The sequence below is a fragment of the Mustelus asterias genome, chromosome 6 (genome assembly GCF_964213995.1).
Source record: "Mustelus asterias chromosome 6, sMusAst1.hap1.1, whole genome shotgun sequence".
NCBI classification, from domain to species: domain Eukaryota; kingdom Metazoa; phylum Chordata; class Chondrichthyes; order Carcharhiniformes; family Triakidae; genus Mustelus; species Mustelus asterias.
In genome coordinates, this window is record NC_135806.1 from 143789689 (window position 1) to 143810126 (window position 20438).

Genomic DNA, 20438 nt, shown 5'->3' on the forward strand with positions numbered 1-20438 from the left:
CTCTTAAACGCCCCCAAACTAGGCGCATTTACAACTGATGCTGGCAGGGCATTCCAATCCCTCACCACCCTCTGGGTAAAGAACCTACCCCTGACATCGGTTCTATAACTACCCCCCCTCAATTTAAAGCCATGCCCCCTCGTGCTGGATTTCTCCATCAGAGGAAAAAGGCTATCACTATCCACCCTATCTAAACCTCTAATCATCTTATATGTTTCAATAAGATCCCCTCTTAGCCGCCGCCTTTCCAGCGAAAACAATCCCAAATCCCTCAGCCTCTCCTCATAGGATCTCCCCTCCATACCAGGCAACATCCTGGTAAACCTCCTCTGCACCCTCTCCAAAGCCTCCACATCCTTCCTGTAATGTGGGGACCAGAACTGCACACAGTACTCCAAGTGCGGCCGCACCAGAGTTGTGTACAGTTGCAACATAACGCTACGACTCCTAAATTCAATCCCCCTACCAATAAACGCCAAGACACCATATGCCTTCTTAACAACCTTATCTACTTGATTCCCAACTTTCAGGGATCTATGCACACATACACCTAGATCCCTCTGCTCCTCCACACTATTCAAAGTCCTCCCGTTAGCCCTATACTCAACACATCTGTTATTCCTACCAAAGTGAATTACCTCACACTTCTCCGCATTAAACTCCATCCGCCACCTCTCGGCCCAACTTTGCAACCTGTCTAAGTCTTCCTGCAAACTACGACACCCTTCCTCACTGTCTACCACACCACCGACTTTGGTGTCATCAGCAAATTTGCTAATCCACCCAACTATACCCTCATCCAGATCATTAATAAATATTACAAACAGCAGTGGCCCCAAAACAGATCCCTGAGGTACACCACTTGTAACCGCACTCCATGATGAATATTTACTATCAACCACCACCCTCTGTTTCCTATCCGCTAGCCAATTCCTGATCCAATTTCCTAGATCACCCCCAATCCCATACATCTGCATTTTCTGCAGAAGCCTACCATGGTGAACCTTATCAAACGCCTTACTAAAATCCATATATACCACGTCCACTGCCTTGCCCCCATCCACCTCCTTGGTCACTTTCTCAAAAAACTCAATAAGGTTAGTAAGGCACGACCTACCTGCCACAAAACCATGCTGACTATCACCTATCAATTCATTACTCTCCAAATAACTATAAATCCTATCCCTTATAATTTTTTCCAACATCTTGCCGACAACAGAAGTGAGACTCACCGGTCTATAATTCCCGGGGAAGTCTCTGTTCCCCTTCTTAAACAATGGGACAACATTCGCTAACCTCCAATCTTCTGGTACTATACCAGAGGCCAACGACGACCTGAAGATCAGAGCCAGAGGCTCTGCAATCACTTCTCTTGCCTCCCAGAGAATCCTTGGATAAATCCCATCCGGACCAGGGGATTTATCTATTTTCAGACCCTCCAGAATATCCTGCACATCCTCCTTATCAACTATGTCACTAATAGTGAGAAACGGAATGTGGGATTGGTGTCGAAAGCCTCAGCGCTGAGCAGAGTAATTAATCACTGCGACCCCCAATCGGGATCAGGATCGGGATCAGGATCAGGATCGGGACAGGGATCGGGATCGGGTTGGGAATCGGGACGGGGATTGGGACCAGTTTGTGGTCAGTGCAACATCACTCACCCACCCCCACCCACTGCCCCCACCCCACTCCCTGCCCCCTGACCCACCCACCACCCACTGCCTCCACCCCCACCCCCTGCCCCCTGACCCACCCACCATCCACTGCCCCCACCCCTGCCCCCTGACCCACCCACCACCCACTGCCCCCACCCCCACCCCCTGACCCACCCACCACCCACTGTCCCCCACCCACCGCCCCCTACTCCCTGCTTGTTGATGGTGGAGGATGGGCAGGCTCTCCAACGGGCGGGAGATAGGTGGGGGTTGGACGGGGGGGCAGGGGTGGGTGGTAGGATGGGCAGGGAGATGAGTGGGGAATGGGGGGATGAGCAGGGGGCTGAGTGGGAGGTGGGTGGGGGTTGGGCCGGGGGTGGGGGGGGGGGGGGGATGGGCAGGGGGCTGAGTGGGAGGTGGGTGGGGGGTGAGTGGGAGGTGGGTGGGGGGTGGGGGTGGGCGGGGGGGTGGGCAGGGGGATGAGTGGGAGGTGGGTGGGGGGTGGGGGCTGGGGATCTGACACCCAAATTGAAATTCCTCCCATAAAAAGGGAGGTGGTGCTGAAGGTGTAGATCGGAACCGGGATTTGGGCTTGGAATGGGGACAGGGATCGGGAATTGGGACCAGGATCGGGATTGGGACAGGGATCGGAATTGGGTTGGGAATGGGGACAGGGATCGGGAAGGGGGGATCGGGACCAGTTTGTGGTCAGTGCCATTCAGGGCAGTTGATTGGTTGAGAGTGGAGTTTGGAGATGTCTCGGTGTTTTTCACCAGGGCTGATAGCTCCAAACAATAAATTAATCTCAGCACCATCCAGACAGAGCCTCACCGTCACACTGTCTCAGACACGCGACCAGAACTGGAACCACTTCATTCACCTTCCTAACTTGCTAAACAATCCCTGGAGAGTTTGAAGATGGTTCAATGCAGCAGCTCCCCCAGTGGCTGCATCAGGAATAGCTGGAATTTATGACAGACACCAGACCCAGCTTCCACTGAAATATCCACAAACATGGGAACATGAGGGTCACTGGCTCAGGAGCAGGAGGGGAATGTGGGGGGGAGGTGCACAGGGACTGCGAGGTGGGGGGTGTGAGCAGTTTTGGGCCCCGTATCTAAGGAAGGATGTGTTGGCCTTCGAAAGGGTCCAGAGGAGGTTCACAAGAATGATCCCTGGAATGAAGAGCGTGTCGTATGAGGAATGGTTGAGAACTCTGGGTCTGTACTCGTTGGAGTTTAGAAGGATGAGGGGGGGATCTTATTGAAACTTACAGGATACTGCGAGGCCTGGATAGAGTGGACATGGAGAGGATGTGTCCACTAGGAGGAAAAACTAGAACAAGAGGGCACAACCTCAGGCTAAAGGGACGATCCTTTAAAACAGAGATGAGGAGGAATTTCTTCAGCCAGAGAGTGGTGAATCTGTAGAACTCTTTGCCGCAGAAGGCTGTGGAGGCCAGGTCATTGAGTGTCTTTAAGACAGAGATAGATAGGTTCTTGATTAATAAGTGGATGAGGGGTTATGGGGAAAAGGCAGGAGAATGGGGATGAGAAAAATATCAGCCATGATTGAATGGCAGAGCAGACTCGATGGGCCGAGTGGCCTAATTCTGCTCCTATGTCTTATGGTCTTATAGTCATATGGTGTGAGTGGGCTGTGAGAGGGAGGGGCTGTGAGAGGGAGGGGCTGTGAGGGGGAGGGGCTGTGAGGGGGAGGGGCTGTGAGGGGGAGGGGCTGTGAGGGGGAGGGGCTGTGAGGGGGAGGGGCTGTGAGGGGGAGGGGCTGTGAGGGGGAGGGGCTGTGAGGGGGAGGGGCTGTGAGGGGGAGGGGCTGTAAGGGGGAGGGGCAGTGAGGGGGAGGAGCTGCAAGGGGAGGGGCCGCGAGGAGCTGCTCAGATTGGATTGGCTGCCTCTTCACCCAGGAGGTAGTTGAGTTGGATGACAACGTTGATAAAGTCTCCCAGCTCCACAAAGTCCGCCGTCACGATGTTCACTCCATTCTCCCCCGGCTTCTGGCATCGAATCCACTGGATAATTGCAGGGAGAGCTCTGTGATTGGGAGAGACACAGAGTGAGTTACTGACATGGACACTTTCACCAACTCAGACCACAAACACACAGCCTTTCACTTAAAAACCTTCTCCCAGAAACGTTCCTCACCCAGTCTGCAGTCAGCACTTTGGAAATGTCCCAATGGAGTCACAATGCAGATCCGGCACTGCGATGGTTAAACCTCGCTCTCACTCAGTCCCCACCCACACATTTAAAAATCCTCCCAAAAATCTGTCTGTCCCAGTCTTAAACATCATCGAATCTACGGCACGGAGACAGGCCCTTCGGCCCAAACTGGTCCATGCCGACCAAAATGCCCATCTAAACTAACCCCATTTGCCTGCATTTGGCCCATATCCTTCTAAACCTTTCCTATCCATGGATCTGTCCAAATGCCTTATAAATGTTGTCAATGTCCCTGCCTCAACCACTTCCTCCGGCAGCTCATTCCACACACGCACCACCCTCTGTGTAAACAAGTTGCTCCTCAGGTTCCCATTCATTCTTTCCCCTCTTAACTTAAATCCATGCCCTTTAATTCTCGATTCCCAAACCCTGGGAAAAAGACTGAGTGCATTCACCCTATCCATGCCTCTCATGATCTTATTAACCTCTATAAGATCACCCCTCAGTCTCCAGAGAAAAAAATCCTAGCCTGTCCAACCTCTCCCCATAACTCAGTCCCTTGAGTCCAGGCAACAATCGCGAATTCGAAAGATTCGCAACCCTCTGAGTGAAGAAATGTCTCCTCATCTCAGTCTGAAATAATCGGCCCCTTATCCTGAGACTGTGCCCCGTGTTTTAGATTCCCCGACCAGTGGAAACAACCTCTCAGCGTCCACCCTGTCAAACCCCTTCAGAATCTCATTGAGATCACCTCTCATTCTTCTAAACTGCAGAGAATACAAACCCAATTTACTCGGCCTCTCATCATAGGACAGACCCCCTCATCCCAGGGCCCAATCCAGTGAACCTTCGCTGCACCGTCTCCAATACAAGTCTATCCTTTCTGAAATGTAGAGACCCAAACTGCACACAGTGTTCCAGATGTGGTCTCACCGGAACCCTGTACAACTGTAACGCATTAAATATAAAGAAAGAGGGGAGGGAATTCCAGAGCTGAGGTCTTGGTAACGGGAGAACGAGTTGTCAGTGACAAGCTGATTTAACACAGCGGTGCTGGAGAAGGCAGGAGTGGATTAGCGCAGATACCTCAGAGGGTAGTGATGCTGGAGGAGACACAGAGAGGAGGGGTGACGCCACGGCAAGATTTGACAGTAAGGATGGGAATTTTAAAATGGAGGTATTGTTTCAGCAGGTGCCAGTGCAGTTCAGAGAGCCCCGGGTGGGGGGGGGGGGGGGTGGGGGGGGGGGGAGGTTGATAGGACCTGGTGCGAGTTAAGGATAATTTCAAGTTGGTCATAGAGTCATAGAGGTTTACAGCATGGAAACAGGCCCTTCGGCCCAACTTGTCCATGCCGCCCTTTTTTTTAAACCCCTAAGCTAGTCCCAATTGCCCGCATTTGGCACATATCCCTCTGTACCCATTGTACCCATGTAACTGTCTAAACGCTTTTTAAAAGACAAACTTGCACCTGCCTCTACTACTACCTCTGGCAGCTTGTTCCAGACACTCACCAGCCTCTGTGTGAAAAAAGTGTCCCTCTGGACACTTTTGTATCTCTCCCCTCTCACCTTAAATCTATGCCCTCTAGTTTTAGACTCCCCTACCTTTGGGAAAAGATATTGACTATCTAGCTGATCTATGCCCCTCATTATTTTATAGACCTCTATCAGATCACCCCTCAGCCTCCTACGCTCCAGAGAAAAAAGTCCCAGCCTATCAGCCTCTCCTCATAACTCAATCCATCAAGTCCCGGTAGCATCCGAGTAAATCTTTTCTGCACTCTTTCTAGTTTAATAATATCCTTTCTTTAATAAGGTGACCAGAACTGCACACAGTATTCCAAGTGTGGCCTTACCAATGTCTTGTACAACTTCAACAAGACATCACAACTCCTGTATTCAATGTTCTGACCGATGAAACCAAGCATGCCGAATGCCTTCTTCACCACTCTGTCCACCTGTGACTCCACTTTCAAGGAGCTATGAACCTGTACCCCGAGATCTCTTTGTTCTGTAACTCTCCCTAACGCCCTACCATTAACTGAGTAAATCCTGCCCTGGTTCAATCTCCCAAAATGCATCACCTCGCATTTATCTAAATTAAACTCCATCTGCCATTCGTCAGCCCACTGGCCCAATTGATCAAGATCCCGTTGCAATTGGAGATAACTTTCTTCACTGTACACTACGCCACCAATCTTGGTGTCATCTGCAAACTTACTAACCATGCCCCCTATATTCTCATCCAAATCATTAATATAAATGACAAATAACAGCGGATCCAGCACTGATCCCTGAGGCACACCGCTGGTCACAGGCCTCCAGTTTGAAAAACAACCCTCCATAACCACCCTCTGTCTTCTGTCAAGAACAGTAAGAAGTTTAACAACACCAGGTTAAAGTCCAACAGGTTTATTTGGTAGCAAAAGCCACACAAGCTTTCGAGGCTCTGAGCCCCTTCTTCAGGTGAGTGGGAATTCTGTTCACAAACAGAACTTATAAGACACAGACTCAATTTACATGAATAATGGTTGGAATGCGAATACTTACAACTAATCCAGTCTTTAAGAAACAAAACAATGGGAGTGGAGAGAGCATCAAGACAGACTAAAAAGATGTGTATTGTCTCCAGACAAGACAGCCAGTGAAACTCTGCAGGTCCACGCAACTGTGGGAGTTACAAATAGTGTGACATAAATTCTGATTCTAGGATCGCATGATAAAGACTCAGGAGGAAAAAAGCAGAAATATTTATGTGAAATAGTGTGACATAAACCCAATATCCCGGTTGAGGCCGTCCTTGTGTGTGCGGAACCTGGCTATCAGTTTCTGCTCCGCGACTCTGCGCTGTCGTGTGTCGCGAAGGCCGCCTTGGAGAACGCTTACCCGAATATCAGAGGCCGAATGCCCGTGACCGCTGAAGTGCTCCCCATTTTCCACTCACCTGAAGAAGGGGCTCAGAGCCTCGAAAGCTTGTGTGGCTTTTGCTACCAAATAAACCTGTTGGACTTTAACCTGGTGTTGTTAAACTTCTTACTGTGTTTACCCCAGTCCAACGCCGGCATCTCCACATTCTGTCAAGAAGCCAATTTTGTATCCATTTAAATACCTCACCCTGGATCCCGTGAGATTTAACTTTATGCAACAACCTACCATGTTGTCAAAGTCCTTGCTAAAGTCCATGTAGACAACATCAACTGCACTGCCCTCATCTACCTTCTTGGTTACCCCTTCAAAAAACTCAATCAAATTTGTGAGACATGATTTTCCACTCACAAAGCCATGCTGACTGTCCCTAATCAGTCCTTGCATCTCTAAATGCCTGTAGATCCTGTCTCTCAAAATACCTTCCAACAATTTACCCACCACAGATGTGAGGCTCACTGGCCTGTAGTTCCCAGGCTTTTCCCTGCAGCCGTTCTTAAAGGCACATTTGCCACCCTCCAATCTTCAGGCACCTTACCCGTGACTATCGATGATTCAAATATCTCGGCTAGGGGACCCGCAATTTCCTCCCCAGCCTCCCACAGTGTCCTGGGATACACTTCATCAGGTCCCGGGGATTTATCTACCTTGATGCGCTTTAAGACTTCCAGCACCTCCTTCTCTGTAATATGTACACTCCTCAAGACATCACTATTTATTTCCCCCAAGTTCCCTAACATCCATGCTTTTCTCAACAGTAAATACTGATGTGAAATATTCATTTAGGATCTCACCCATCTCTTGTGGATCTGCACATAGATGCCCTACTCTCTCCCTTGTTACTCTTTTGCCCTTTATGTATTTGGTGGAGGAGGAAGGTGAGGGAGCAGAGAGGCAAATGTTGGAAAAGTTGAGTTTTGAGCTCACAGAGACACTGTTTCAGGAGAGCTGTGACGGAGCAAGGTTACAAAGTGGATTGAGAAGGTGGTGGTGAGCTGCCTTTTTGAACCGTTGCACTTTATGTGATGTAAGTACACCCATAGTGCTGTTAGGGAGGGAGTTCCAAGATTCTCACCCAGTGACAGTGAAGAAACGGTGGTATATTCCCAAGTCAGGATGGTGAGTGGCTTGGAGGCGAACCCCCAGGTGGTGGTGTTCCCAGGTATCTGCTCCCTTGTCCTTCTAGGTGGGAATGGTCGTGGGTTTGGAATTGCACCCTCTAGTGGGGACAACCGGCTTTTCACTGAGCTGAGGCCCCACCCCCTCCCGCTACTGGCAGGAAACAGATTATGCATTTTTTTGCACGAAGTGGCATAAGATTGCACAAGACAGTAACACCTACCAAGAAGTGGGAAGCGGAAGATCACCCCCAGTGATAAACAGGAGTTAGAGCATCCGGTAGAGGTGGCTGAGGGACTTCACTGGTGCATTCTGGGAGAAGTCGGACCAGCAACATCCACCAAGAAGTGGGGAGCGGAAGATCTGGTGTCAAGGAGTGGTAACCCTGAAACACAACATTAGTGTTTCCCTCCCTCCCTCCTCCTCTAACCAAAAGAAAGGCCACTGTGAGATGGTAAAAGTGAAGGTAAGAGTTTTATAAATTTTCTCAAATAATTTAATTGGTGCTCGAAATGTCGGTCAGTGGGGTTAAGTGCTGCATGTGTGAGATGTGGGAGATCCGTGATGTTTCCAGCGTCTCGGTTTACTATGTCTGCAGGAAGTGCACCCAATTGCAGCTCCTTACAGACCGCATGGATAGGTTGGAGCAGCAGTTGGATGCACTTAGGAGCATGAAGGAGGCGGAAAGTGTCATAGATAGGAGCTTTAGAGACGTGGTCACACCCATGGTGCAGGCAGATAGATGGGTGACCGCCAGAAGGGGCAGGCAGTCAGTGCAGGAATCCCCTGTGGTCGTCCCTCTCTCTAACAAGTATACCGTTTTAGATACTGTTGGGGGAGATGGGCTATCAGGGGATACCAGCAGCAGCAGCAGCCTGAGCAGTGGCACCACAGCTGGCTCTGTTGTTAAGCAGGGAGGGACAAAGAGCACTAGAGCAATAGTTACAGGGGACTCTATAGTTAGGGGTACAGATCGGTGTTTCTGTGGACGTGAAAGAGACTCCAGGATGGTATGTTGCCTCCCTGGTGCCAGGGTCCAGGATGTCTCTGAATGGACAGAAAGCAGTCTGAAGGGAGAGGGTGAACAGCCAGAGGTCGTGGTACATATTGGTACTAACGACATAGGCAGGAAGAGTGATGAGGTCCTGCAGCAGCAGTTTAGGGAGTTAGGTAGAAAGTTAAAAAGCAGGACCTCGAGGGTTGTAATCTCAGGATTACTCCCTGTGCCACGTGCCAGTGAGGCGAGGAATAGGCAGATAGTGCAGCTCAACACGCGGCTAAACAGCTGGTGTAGGAGGGAGGGTTTCAGATATCTGGACCATTGGGGTCTCTTCCGGGGCAGATGGGACCTGTACAAGAAGGACGGGTTGCATCTAAACTGGAAGGGCACAAATATTCTGGCCGGGAGGTTTGCTAGTGTCACACGGGAGGATTTAAACTAGTTTGGCAGGGGGGGTGGGAACCAAAGCAAAGGTGAATTAGCTGAAGGGGAACCAGAGAGTAGGGCCAGTAAGACTCAGAGAAACAGCAGGCAGGGTGGGATTGCTAATCAAAGAGGGTCTGGTGGACTGAAGTGCATTTGTTTCAATGTGAGAAGTGTAACAGGTAAGGCAGATGAACTTAGAGCTTGGATTAGTACTAGAAACTATGATGTTGTTGCCATTACAGAGACTTGGTTAAGGGAAGGACAGGATTGGCAGCTTTACATTCCAGGATACAGATGTTTCAGGCGGGATAGAGGGGGATGTAAAAGGGGTGGGGGGGAGTTGCACTACTGATTAAGGAGAATATCACAGCTGTACTCCAGGAGGACACCTCGGAGGGTTCATACAGCGAGGCAATATGGGTAGAGCTCAGGAATAGGAAAGGTGTAGTCACAATGTTGGGGGTTTACTATAGGCCGCCCAATGCCAGCGGGAGATAGAGGAACAGATATGTAGATAGATTTTGGTAAGGTGTAAATGTAACAGGGCTGTTGTGGTGGGAGATTTTAACTTCCCCAATATTGATTGGGACTCACTTAGTGCTAGGGGCGTAGATGGGGCAGAGTTTGTAAGGAGCATCCAGGAGGGCTTCTTGAAACAGTATGTAGATAGTCCAACTAGGGAAGGGGCCATACTGGACCTGGTATTGGGGAATGAGCCCGGCCAGGTGGTCGATGTTCCAGTAGGGGAGCAGTTCGGGAACAGTGACCACAGTTCAGTAAGCTTTAAGGTACTGATGGATAAAGATAAGTGTAGTCCTCAAGTTAAGGTGCTAAATTGGGGGAAGGCTAATTACAACAATATTAGGCAGGAACTGAAGAATGTAGATTGGGGGCAGATGTTTGAGGGCAAATCAACATCTGGCATGTGGGAGGCTTTCAAGTGTAAGTTGATAGGGATTCAGAACCGGCTCATTCCTGTAAGGATGAAGGATAAGTATGGCAAGTTTTGGGAACCTTGGATAACGGGAGATATTGTGAGCCTAGTCAAAGAGAAAAAGGAAGCATTTGTCAAAGCTAGGAGGCCGGGAACACACGAAGCAAGTGCGGAATACAAGGAAAGTAGAAAGAAACTTAAGCAAGGAGTAAGGAGGGCAAAAAGGGGTCATGAAAAAGCATTGGCCAGCAGGATTAAGGAAAATCCCAAGGCTTTTTATACATATATAAAGAGCAAGAAGGTAGCCAGGGAGAGGGTTGGTCCACTCAAGGACAAGGGAGGGAATCTATGCGTGGAGCCAGAGGAAATGGGCGAAGTATTAAATGAGTACTTTGCGTCAGTATTCACCAAAGAGAAGGACTTGGTGGATGATGAGTCTGGGAAAGGATGTGTAAATAGTGTGAATCATGTTGAGATCAAAAAGGAGGAGGTATTGGGGTTCTTGAGAAACATTAAGGTAGACAAGTCCCCAGGGCCTGATGGGATATACCCCAGAATACTGAGAGAGGCAAGGGAGGAAATTGCTGGGGCCTTGAGAGAAATCTTTGTATCCTCACTGGCTACAGGGGAAGTCACAGTAAGAAGTTTAACAACACCAGGTTAAAGTCCAACAGGTTTATTTGGTAGCAAAAGCCACTAGCTTTCGGAGCTCCAAGCCCCTTCATCAGGTGAGTGGGAATTCTGTTCACAAACAGGGCATATAAAGACACAAACTCAATTTACATGAATAATGGTTGGAATGCGAATACTTACAGCTAATCAAGTCTTTAAGAAACAAAACAACGTGAGTGGAGAGAGCATCAAGACAGGCTAAAAAGATGTGTATTGTCTCCAGACAAGACAGCCAGTGAAACTCTGCAGGTCCAGGCAACTGTGGGGGTTACAGATAGTGTGACATGAACCCAATATCCCGGTTGAGGCCGTCCTCGTGTGTGTGGAACTTGGCTATCAGTTTCTGCTCAGCGACTCTGCGCTGTCGTGTGTCGTGAAGGCCGCCTTGGAGAACGCTTACCCGAATATCAGAGGCCGAATGCCCTTGACCGCTGAAGTGCTCCCCAACAGGAAGAGAACAGTCTTGCCTGGTGATTGTCGAGCGGTGATCATTCATCCGTTGTCGCAGCGTCTGCATAGTTTCCCCAATGTACCATGCCTTGGGACATCCTTTCCTGCAGCGTATCAGGTAGACAACGTTGGCCGAGTTGCAAGAGTATGTACCGTGTACCTGGTGGATGGTGTTCTCACGTGAGATGATGGCATCTGTGTCGATGATCCGGCATGTCTTGCAGAGGTTAGTGTGGCAGGGTTGTGTGGTGTCGTGGTCACTGTTCTGCCAAGACTGGCTGTCTTGTCTGGAGACAATACACATCTTTTTAGCCTGTCTTGATGCTCTCTCCACTCACGTTGTTTTGTTTCTTAAAGACTTGATTAGCTGTAAGTATTCGCATTCCAACCATTATTCATGTAAATTGACTCTGTGTCTTTATATGCTCTGTTTGTGAACAGAATTCCCACTCACCTGAAGAAGGGGCTTGGAGCTCCGAAAGCTTGTGTGGCTTTTGCTATCAAATAAACCGGTTGGACTTTAACCTGGTGTTGTTAAACTTCTTACTGTGTTTACCCCAGTCCAACGCCGGCATCTCCACATCATACAGGGGAAGTCCCAGAGATTGGAGAAAAGCCAATGTTGTTCCTTTGTTTAAGAAGGGTAGCAAGAATAATTCAGGTAATTACAGGCTGGTGAGCCTTACATCAGTGGTAGGGAAATTATTGGAGAGGATTCTTTGAGATAGGATTTATTCCCACTTGGAAATAAGTGGACGTATTAGTGAGAGGCAACATGGTTTTGTGAAGGGGAGGTCGTGTCTCACTAACTTGATCGAGTTTTTCGAGGAAGTGACGAAGATTATTGACGAGGGTAGGGCAGTGGATGTTGTCTACATGGACTTCAGTAAGGCCTTTGACAAGCTCCCTCAGGGCAGACTGGTGCAGAAGGTGAAGTCGCATGGGATCAGAGGTGAGCTGGCAAGGTGGATACAAAACTGGCTCGGTCAAAGAAGACAGAGGGTAGCAGTGGAAGGGTGCATTTCTGAATGGAGGGCTGTGACAAGTGGTGTTCCTCAGGGATCAGTGCTGGGACCTTCGCTGTTTGTAATATATATAAATGATTTGGAGGAAAATGTAACTGGATTGATTAGTAAGTTTGCAGATGACACAAAGGTTGGTGGATTTGCGGATCGCAATAAGGACCATCAGAGGATGTGGAGATGCCAGCGTTGGACTGGGGTAAACACACTAAGAAGTTTAACAACACCAGGTTAAAGTCCAACAGGTTTATTTGGTAGCTTAAGGGCTTAAGGCTCCGAAAGCTTGTGGCTTTTGCTACCAAATAAACCTGTTGGACTTTAACCTGGTGTTGTTAAACTTCTTACTGTGTTGACCATCAGAGGATACAGCAGGATATAGATCAGTTGGAGACTTGGGCGGAGAGATGGCAGATGGAGTTTAATCTGGACAAATGTGAGGTAATGCATTTTGGAAGGTCTAATACAGATAGGAAATATACAGGAAATGGCAGAACCCTTAAAAGTATTGATAGGCAGAGGGATCTGGGTGTACAGGTACACAGGTCACTGAAAGTGGCAATGCAGGTGGAGAAGGTAGTCAAGAAGGCATACGGCATGCTTGCCTTCATCGGCCGGGGCATTGAGTTTAAAAATTGGTAAGCCATGTTGCAGCTTTATAGAACCTTAGTTAGGCCACACTAGGAATATAGTGTTCAATTCTGGTTGATGGATGTGGAGGCTTTGGAGAGGGTACAGAAAAGATTTACCAGGATGTTGCCTGGTCTGGAGGGCATTAGCTGTGAGGAGAGATTGGAGAAACGTGGTTTGTTTTCACTGGAATGACGGGGTTTGAGGGGAGACCTGATAGAAGTCTACAAGATTATGAGAGGCATGGACAGAGTGGATAGTCAGAAGCTTTTTCCCAGGGTGGAAGAGTCAATTACTCGGGGGCACAGGTTTAAGGTGCGAGGGGCAAGGTTTAAAGGAGATGTACGAGGCAAGTTTTTTACACAGACGGTGGTGGGTGTCTGGAACTCGCTGCCGGGGGAGGTAGTGGAAGCGGATACGATAGTGACTTTTAAGGGGCATCTTGACAAATACATGAATAGGATGGGAATAGAGGGATATGGTCCCCGGAAGGGTAGGGGGTTTTAGTTCAGTTGGGCAGCATGGTCGGTGCAGGTTTGGAGGGCCGAAGGGCCTGTTCCTGTGCTGTAATTTTCTTTGTTCTTTGTTTTAAAACTCACCTAAAACAATGGATCCGAAACACTCCAATTTTTACACCTATTTGGCACTCAGAAATCTTTTGGTAAGATCTTTGATACGATTTGGTAAGATACAGAGTAAAATTCCCTCAACACTGTCCCCATCAAACACTCCCAGGACAGGTACAGCACGGGGTTAGATACAGAGTAAAGCTCCCTCTACACTGTCCCCATCAAACACTCCCAGGACAGGTACAGCACGGGGTTAGATACAGAATAAAGCTCCCTCTACACTGTCCCCATCAAACACTCCCAGGACAGGTACAGCACGGGGTTAGATACAGAGTAAAGCTCCCTCTACACTGTCCTCATCAAACACTCCCAGGACAGGTACAGCACGGGGTTAGATACAGAGTAAAGCTCCCTCTACACTGTCCCCATCAAACACTCCCAGGACAGGTACAGCACGGGGTTAGATACAAAGTAAACCTCCCTCTACACTGAGCCCATCAAACACTCCCAGGACAGGTACAGCACGGAGTTAGATACAGAGTAACGCTCCCTCTGCACTGTCCCCATCAAACACTCCCAGAACAGGAACAGCACGGGGTTAGATACAGAATAAAGCTCCCTCTACACTGTCCCCATCAAACACTCCCAGAACAGGAACAGCACGGGGTTAGATACAGAGTAAAGCTTCCTCGACACTGTCCCCATCAAACACTCCCAGGACAGGTGCAGCACGGGGTTAGATACAGAGTAAAGCTCCTCGATACTGTCCCCATCAAACACTCCCAGGACAGGTGCAGCATGGGGTTAGATACAGAGTAAAGCTCCTCGATACTGTCCCCATCAAACACTCCCAGGACAGGTACAGCACGGGGTTAGATACAGAGTAAAGCTCCCTCTACACTGTCCCCATCAAACACTCCCAGCCCAGGCACAGCACGACCTTAGATACAGAGTAAAGCTCCCTCTACACTGTCCCCATCAAACACTCCCAATACAGGTACAGCACGGGGTTAGATACGGAGTAAAGCTCCCTCTACACTGTCCCCCATCAAACACTCCCAGGACAGGTACAGCACGGGGTTAGATACAGAGTAAAGCTCCCTCTACACTGTCCCCCATCAAACACTCCCAGGACAGGTACAGCACGGGGTTAGATACAGAGTAAAGCTTCCTCTACATTTTCCCATCAAACACTCCCAGGACAGGGACAGCACGGGGTTAGATACAGAGTAAAGCTCCCTCTACACTGTCCCCATCAAACACTCCCAGGACAGGTACAGCACGGGGTTAGATACAGAGTAAAGCTCCCTCTACACTGTCCCCCATCAAACACTCCCAGGACAGGTACAGCACGGGGTTAGATACAGAGTAAAGCTCCCTCTACACTGTCCCCCATCAAACACTCCCAGGACAGGTACAGCACGAGGTTAGATACAGAGTAAAGCTTCCTCTACATTTTCCCATCAAACACTCCCAGGACAGGGACAGCACGGGGTTAGATACAGAGTAAAGCTCCCTCTACACTGTCCCCATCAAACACTCCCAGGACAGGTACAACACGGGGTTAGATACAGAGTAAAGCTCCCTCTACACTGTCCCCATCAAACACTCCCAGGACAGGTACAGCACGGGGTTAGTTTCTCTGAATTCCGTGTGCTTTAACCTTCTCAATCAGTCTCCCATGTTGGACCTTGTCAAAAGCTTTGCTGGAATCCATATAAATGACATCAACTGAACTTCCCTTATCCACTCAATCACATTTTCAACAATTCTGTCATTTTCGTTAGGTATGACCTCCCTCTGACAAAGCCATGCTGACGTTCCCTAATTAACCCATGTCTTTCGAAAATTACTCACTGGTCTGTAATTTGATGCTTCCTGGGATGGCACAGTGGTGAACACTGCTGCCTCACAGCGCTAGTCACCCGGGTTCAATTCCCGGCTTGGGTCACTGTCTGTGTGGAGTCTGCACGTTCTCCCCGTGTCTGCGTGGGTTTCCTCCGGGTGCTCTGGTTTCCTCCCACAGTGTGAAAGACGTGCTGGTTAGGGTGCATTGGCCGTGCTAAATTCTCCCTCGGTGTAACCCGAACAGGCACCGGAGTGTGGCGATGAGGGGATTTTCACAGTAACTTCATTGCAGTGTGAATGTAAACCTGCTTGTGACTATTTAATTAACTCTCATCGCGACCACCCTTATTGAGAAGTGGAACCACATTCGTCCTCCAATCCTCTGGTACTTCCCCCGTGGCCAGAGAGGAATTAAACATTTGTGTCAGAGGCCCTGCAATTTCCTGCCACGCCTCCCGAAGCAGCCTGGGATACAATTCATCCGGGCCTGGGGGTTTGTCCGTTTTTAAGCCGCGCAGAGCCTCCAATAAATCCCCATTTCCTTGCAAAACTGCAAGTTCCTCACAGTCCCGTTTCCTGAATTCCGTATCTACCTTCTCCTTTTCCTGAGAGAACTCTGATGAGAAGAATTCATTTAAAACCCTCCCAATATCCTGCAGCATCACACACAGATTGCCCCCTCAGTCTCTAATGGACCTTACTCTTTACCTGGTTAACCTCTTCCCTTTCATGTATCTGTAAAATATCTTTATTCATTTATATTTATTGGTGTCACAGGTATTCTTACATTAACACTGCAATGAAGTTACTGTAAAATCCCCTAGTCGCCACACTCCGGCGCCTGTTCGGGTACACTGAGGGAGAATTTAGCACAGCCAATGCACCCTAACCAGCACGCCTTTCAGACTGTGGGAGGAAACCGGAGCACCCGGAGGAAACCCACGCAGACACGGGGAGAACGTACAGACTCCACGCAGACAGTGACCCAAGCCAGGAACCGAACCCGGGTCCCTGGCGCTGTGAGGCAGCAACGCTAACCACTGTGCCACCGTGCCGCCCGCACCCCCCGGGATTCTCTCTAATCCTGTTTGTGTGTCCTTTCTCATGCTTTCTTTTTGCTCCAATTGCTTTTTTAAGTTCCCCTGGGGAACAGCAGTTTGACAAATTGTTCTTTCTGACCTTACCGTTCAGTGATGGTTTCTCTCAGACCACTGGCCACACCCTTCATCACCGTGCTAGCTTTGGGAGTTAGGACAAGTTGGGACACAAAGAAGGTCCCCTTGCTGCGCCGATCACTGATGGACGCCTGAACAAAGTGGATGAGTTTCTCAGGGTCAGTGGTGTTTGGGCAAGGCGAGGGCATCATTTGACCCGGCCAGAGGAAGGTGACCTCCAGGGCCACGGGGTTATGGTAGAAGACCAATATTTGGTAACCCTTCTCCCAGAGATACTGAAGGCTGACTTCCTGGGCGAAGATGACAGGAGACAGTTTATTCTGGAAACAATCCCTCAGCATTTGGATCAGCTTCTCATGGTGTGACTTTTGCATTCCGTAAAAGTGATTAAAGTCCAGAATGATGGCCTCTCTGGGCTGTTCCGCTAAGAAGGCGTTGATCTCCTCCAGCCCTTCTCTCACTGTGGCACTGAACAGTCCGTGAGCAAAGTACAGCTCGTTGTCGGGATCCCGGGGCTTGGTGGAGATCCTCAGGTCAAAGTAACGGATGCCGGCCTGTAACTGGCTCCTGAAGTTCATACTCTGCGTGGCCAACCATTTCCTCATCAGCTTCTTAGCCACAGCACCAAAGACGGAGACAAAGTTCTGCACCGTGTCCGTCTGCTCCGGCCCAACCGGGGATGACTCATCAATGTGGAAGCTGAACGAGTCGTGTGATCCTGCAATAAAAAGATTGATAATAATTTTGCCCCTTTAACTGACGCGATGGTCCCTCTTCAAACAAAATGTCCCCAACAGCAACAGTTGTACTGACATTAACATCGCAAAACCTCACAGTGTTCCTGACAGAACCCGCCCCCCCCGAGACACAATGAGATATTGGGATGGTTGACCAAAGTCTTGGGAAGCTTTAAAGGGTTTCCCAAGGGAAAGTCAAGAGGCAAAGTGGGAAGGAATAGTGGAGACCAGGCAGCTGAAACCAATTAAAACTCAGAATGCTCAGGTCGAAAATTGAAGGCATTTCAGATATTGTGCAATGCTGGAGGAGAATTTATTTCATTTGTTCATGCGGCTTTGGAAGCAGAAACAAGAAGGCAGATTACCACCTGAATGGCTGTAAATTGGGAGAGGGGAGTGTGCAGCGGGACCTGGGTGTCCTTGTGCACCTGTCGCTGAAGGTAAGCATGCAGGTGCAGCAGGCGGTAAAGAAGGCAAATGGTATGTTGGCCTTCATTGCGAGAGGTTTCGAGTACAGGAGCAGGGATGTGTTGCTGCAATTATACAGGGCCTTGGTGAGGCCACACCTAGAGTATTGTGAGCAGCTTTGGTCTCCTTTTCTGAGGAAGGATGTTCTTGCTCTCGAGGGAGCGCAGCGAAGGTTTACCAGGCTGATTCCGGGGATGGCGGGACTGATGTATGAGGAGAGATTGACTAGGTTAGGATTGTTTTCACTGGAGTTCAGATGAATGAGGGGGGAGTCTCATAGAGACTTATAAAATTCTAACAGGACTAGACAGGGTAGATGCAGGGAGGATATTCCCGATGGTGGGGGGAGTCCAGAACCAGGGGTCACAGTCTGAGGATTCAGGGTAGACCTCAGAGATGAGGAGATATTTCTTCACCCAAAGAGTGGTGAGCCTGTGGAATTCATTACCACAGGAAGTAGTTGATGCCAAAACATTGAATGTATTCAAGAGGCGGCTGGATATAGCACTTGGAATGGGATCAAAGGTTATGGGGAGAAAGTAGGATTAGGCTATTGAGTTGGATGATCAGCCAAGATCGTGATGAATGGCGGAGCAGGCTCGAAGGGCCGAATGGCCTCCTCCTGCTCCTATCTTCTATGTTTTCCCCTTAAATGCATGAATCACAAAAGGTTAGCTTGTAGATACAGAGAATAATGAGGAAAGCTCAAAGAATGCTACCAATTATTGTGAGGGGGATTGAATACAGGAGTAGGGAGGTTGTGCTTCAGTTATGCAGAGTATCAGTGAGAACACGTCTGGAGTATTGTGTACATTGTTAGTCTCCTTATTTAAGGAAGGTGTTGGAAGGGGTTCAGAGAAGGGTTATGAGACTAATACCTGGAATGTGTGGCTTGTTCGAAGAGGAAATGCTGGACATTGGAACGGGCTCTGGGGGATTTGAGACCCGTGCAGACAGGGTCTCATCGAAACAGAACAATTTGCTCCTGCTATTGGGGAAGGTTTAGACTAATGTAGTCGAGGGGAAGCAGGGTGTAACAAAGGGAGGAAAAAACAAGATACACAGAGGATGAGGAGAGACAGATAGCACACAGTAAAAAGAGTGAGGTGTGGGAGAGGGCCAGAGCAAGAGGAAATGCAATACGCCTTCAACTGGATTCACTGTGAGTGCGGAGAGGGAGGTAAATGTGATTAGTCACCCACAACTCGCAATGTGGCTGCAACAGAAACCTGGCCAGAAAGGAACAAGACTGGGGAATAAATAACCCTCAGTTGAGATAGAAATCAGGAGGGCAAAAAGGGAACACAAGATTGTTTTGGCAGATAAGGCAAAGGAGAATCCAAAGAGCTTCTACAAATACATAAAGGGCAAAAGAGTAACAAGGGAGAGAGTAGGGCCTCTTAAGGTCATCTATATGCGGATCCACAAGAGATGGGTGAGATCCTAAATGAATATTTCTCATCAGTATTTACTGTTGGGAAAAGCATGGATGTTAGGGAACTTGGGGAAATAAATAGTGATGTCCTGAGGAGTGTACATATTACAGGGAAGGAGGTGCTGGAAGTCTTAAAGCGCATCAAGGTAGATAAATCCCTGGGACCTGATGAAGTGTATCCCAGGACGTTGTGAGAAGCCAGGGAGGAAATTGCGGGTCCCCCAGCCGAGATATTTGAATCATCGATAGTCACGGGTAAGGTGCCTGAAGATTGGAGAGTGGCAAATGTTGTGCCTTTGTTTAAAAAGGGCTGCAGGGAAAAGCCTGGGAACTACAGGCCAGTGAGCCTCACATCTGTGGTGGGTAAGTTGTTGGAAGGTATTTTGAGAGACAGGGTCTACAGGCATTTAGAGACACAAGGACTGATTAGGGACAGTCAGCATGGCTTTGTGAGTGGAAAATCATGTCTCACAAATTTGATTGAGTTTTTTGAAGGGGTAACCAAGAAGGTAGATGAGGGCAGTGCAGTTGATGTTGTCTACATGGACTTTAACAAGGCCTTTGACAAGATATCGCTTAGTAGGTTGTTGCATAAGCTAAAATCTCACAGGACCCAGGTTGAGGTGTCTAAATGGATACAAAATTGGCTTCTTAACAGAAGCCAGAGGGTGGTTGTCGAGAGTTATAGAATCATAGCAACCCTACAGTACAGAAAGAGTCCATTTGGCCCATCGAGTCTGCACCGACCACAATCCCACCCAGGCCCTACCCCCATATCCCTACATATTTTAGCCACTAATCCCTCTAACCTACGCATCTCAGGATACTAAGGGGCAATTTTAGCATGGCCAATCAAACTAACCCGCACATCTTTGGACTGTGGGAGGAAACCAGAGCACCCGGAGGAAACCCACGCAGTCACGGGGAGAATGTGCAAACTCCACACAGACAGTGACCCAAGTCGGGAATCGAACCCAGGTGCCTGGAGCTGTGAAGCAGCAGTGCTAACCACTGTGCTACCGTGCCGCCCTTGTTTTTCAAACTGGAGGCCTGTGACCAGCGGTGTGCCTCAGGGATCAGTGCTGGGTCCACTGTTATTTGTCATTTATATTAATGATTTGGATGAGAATATAGGGGGCATGGTTAGTAAGTTTGCAGATGACACCAAGATTGGTGGCATAGTGGACAGTGAA

At 49.0% G+C, this 20438-nt stretch overlaps 2 protein-coding genes across 2 annotated transcripts in view; both read right to left on the reverse strand.

The window, feature by feature from the left end:
- oxct1a (3-oxoacid CoA transferase 1a) overlaps positions 1-20438 on the reverse strand; it is a 416864-nt gene that overhangs the window by 251001 nt on the left and 145425 nt on the right. The gene's annotated exons all lie outside the window — the stretch shown is intronic.
- Positions 3553-20438, reverse strand: part of plcxd3 (phosphatidylinositol-specific phospholipase C, X domain containing 3) — a 38301-nt gene continuing 21415 nt past the window's right edge. Inside the window, exons 2-3 of the mRNA XM_078215297.1 lie at positions 16615-17323; positions 3553-3709 (exon numbers count right to left, since the gene is read on the reverse strand). Coding sequence (XP_078071423.1) covers positions 3553-3709; positions 16615-17323 — 866 coding nt within the window. The remainder of the gene's footprint in view (positions 3710-16614; positions 17324-20438) is intronic.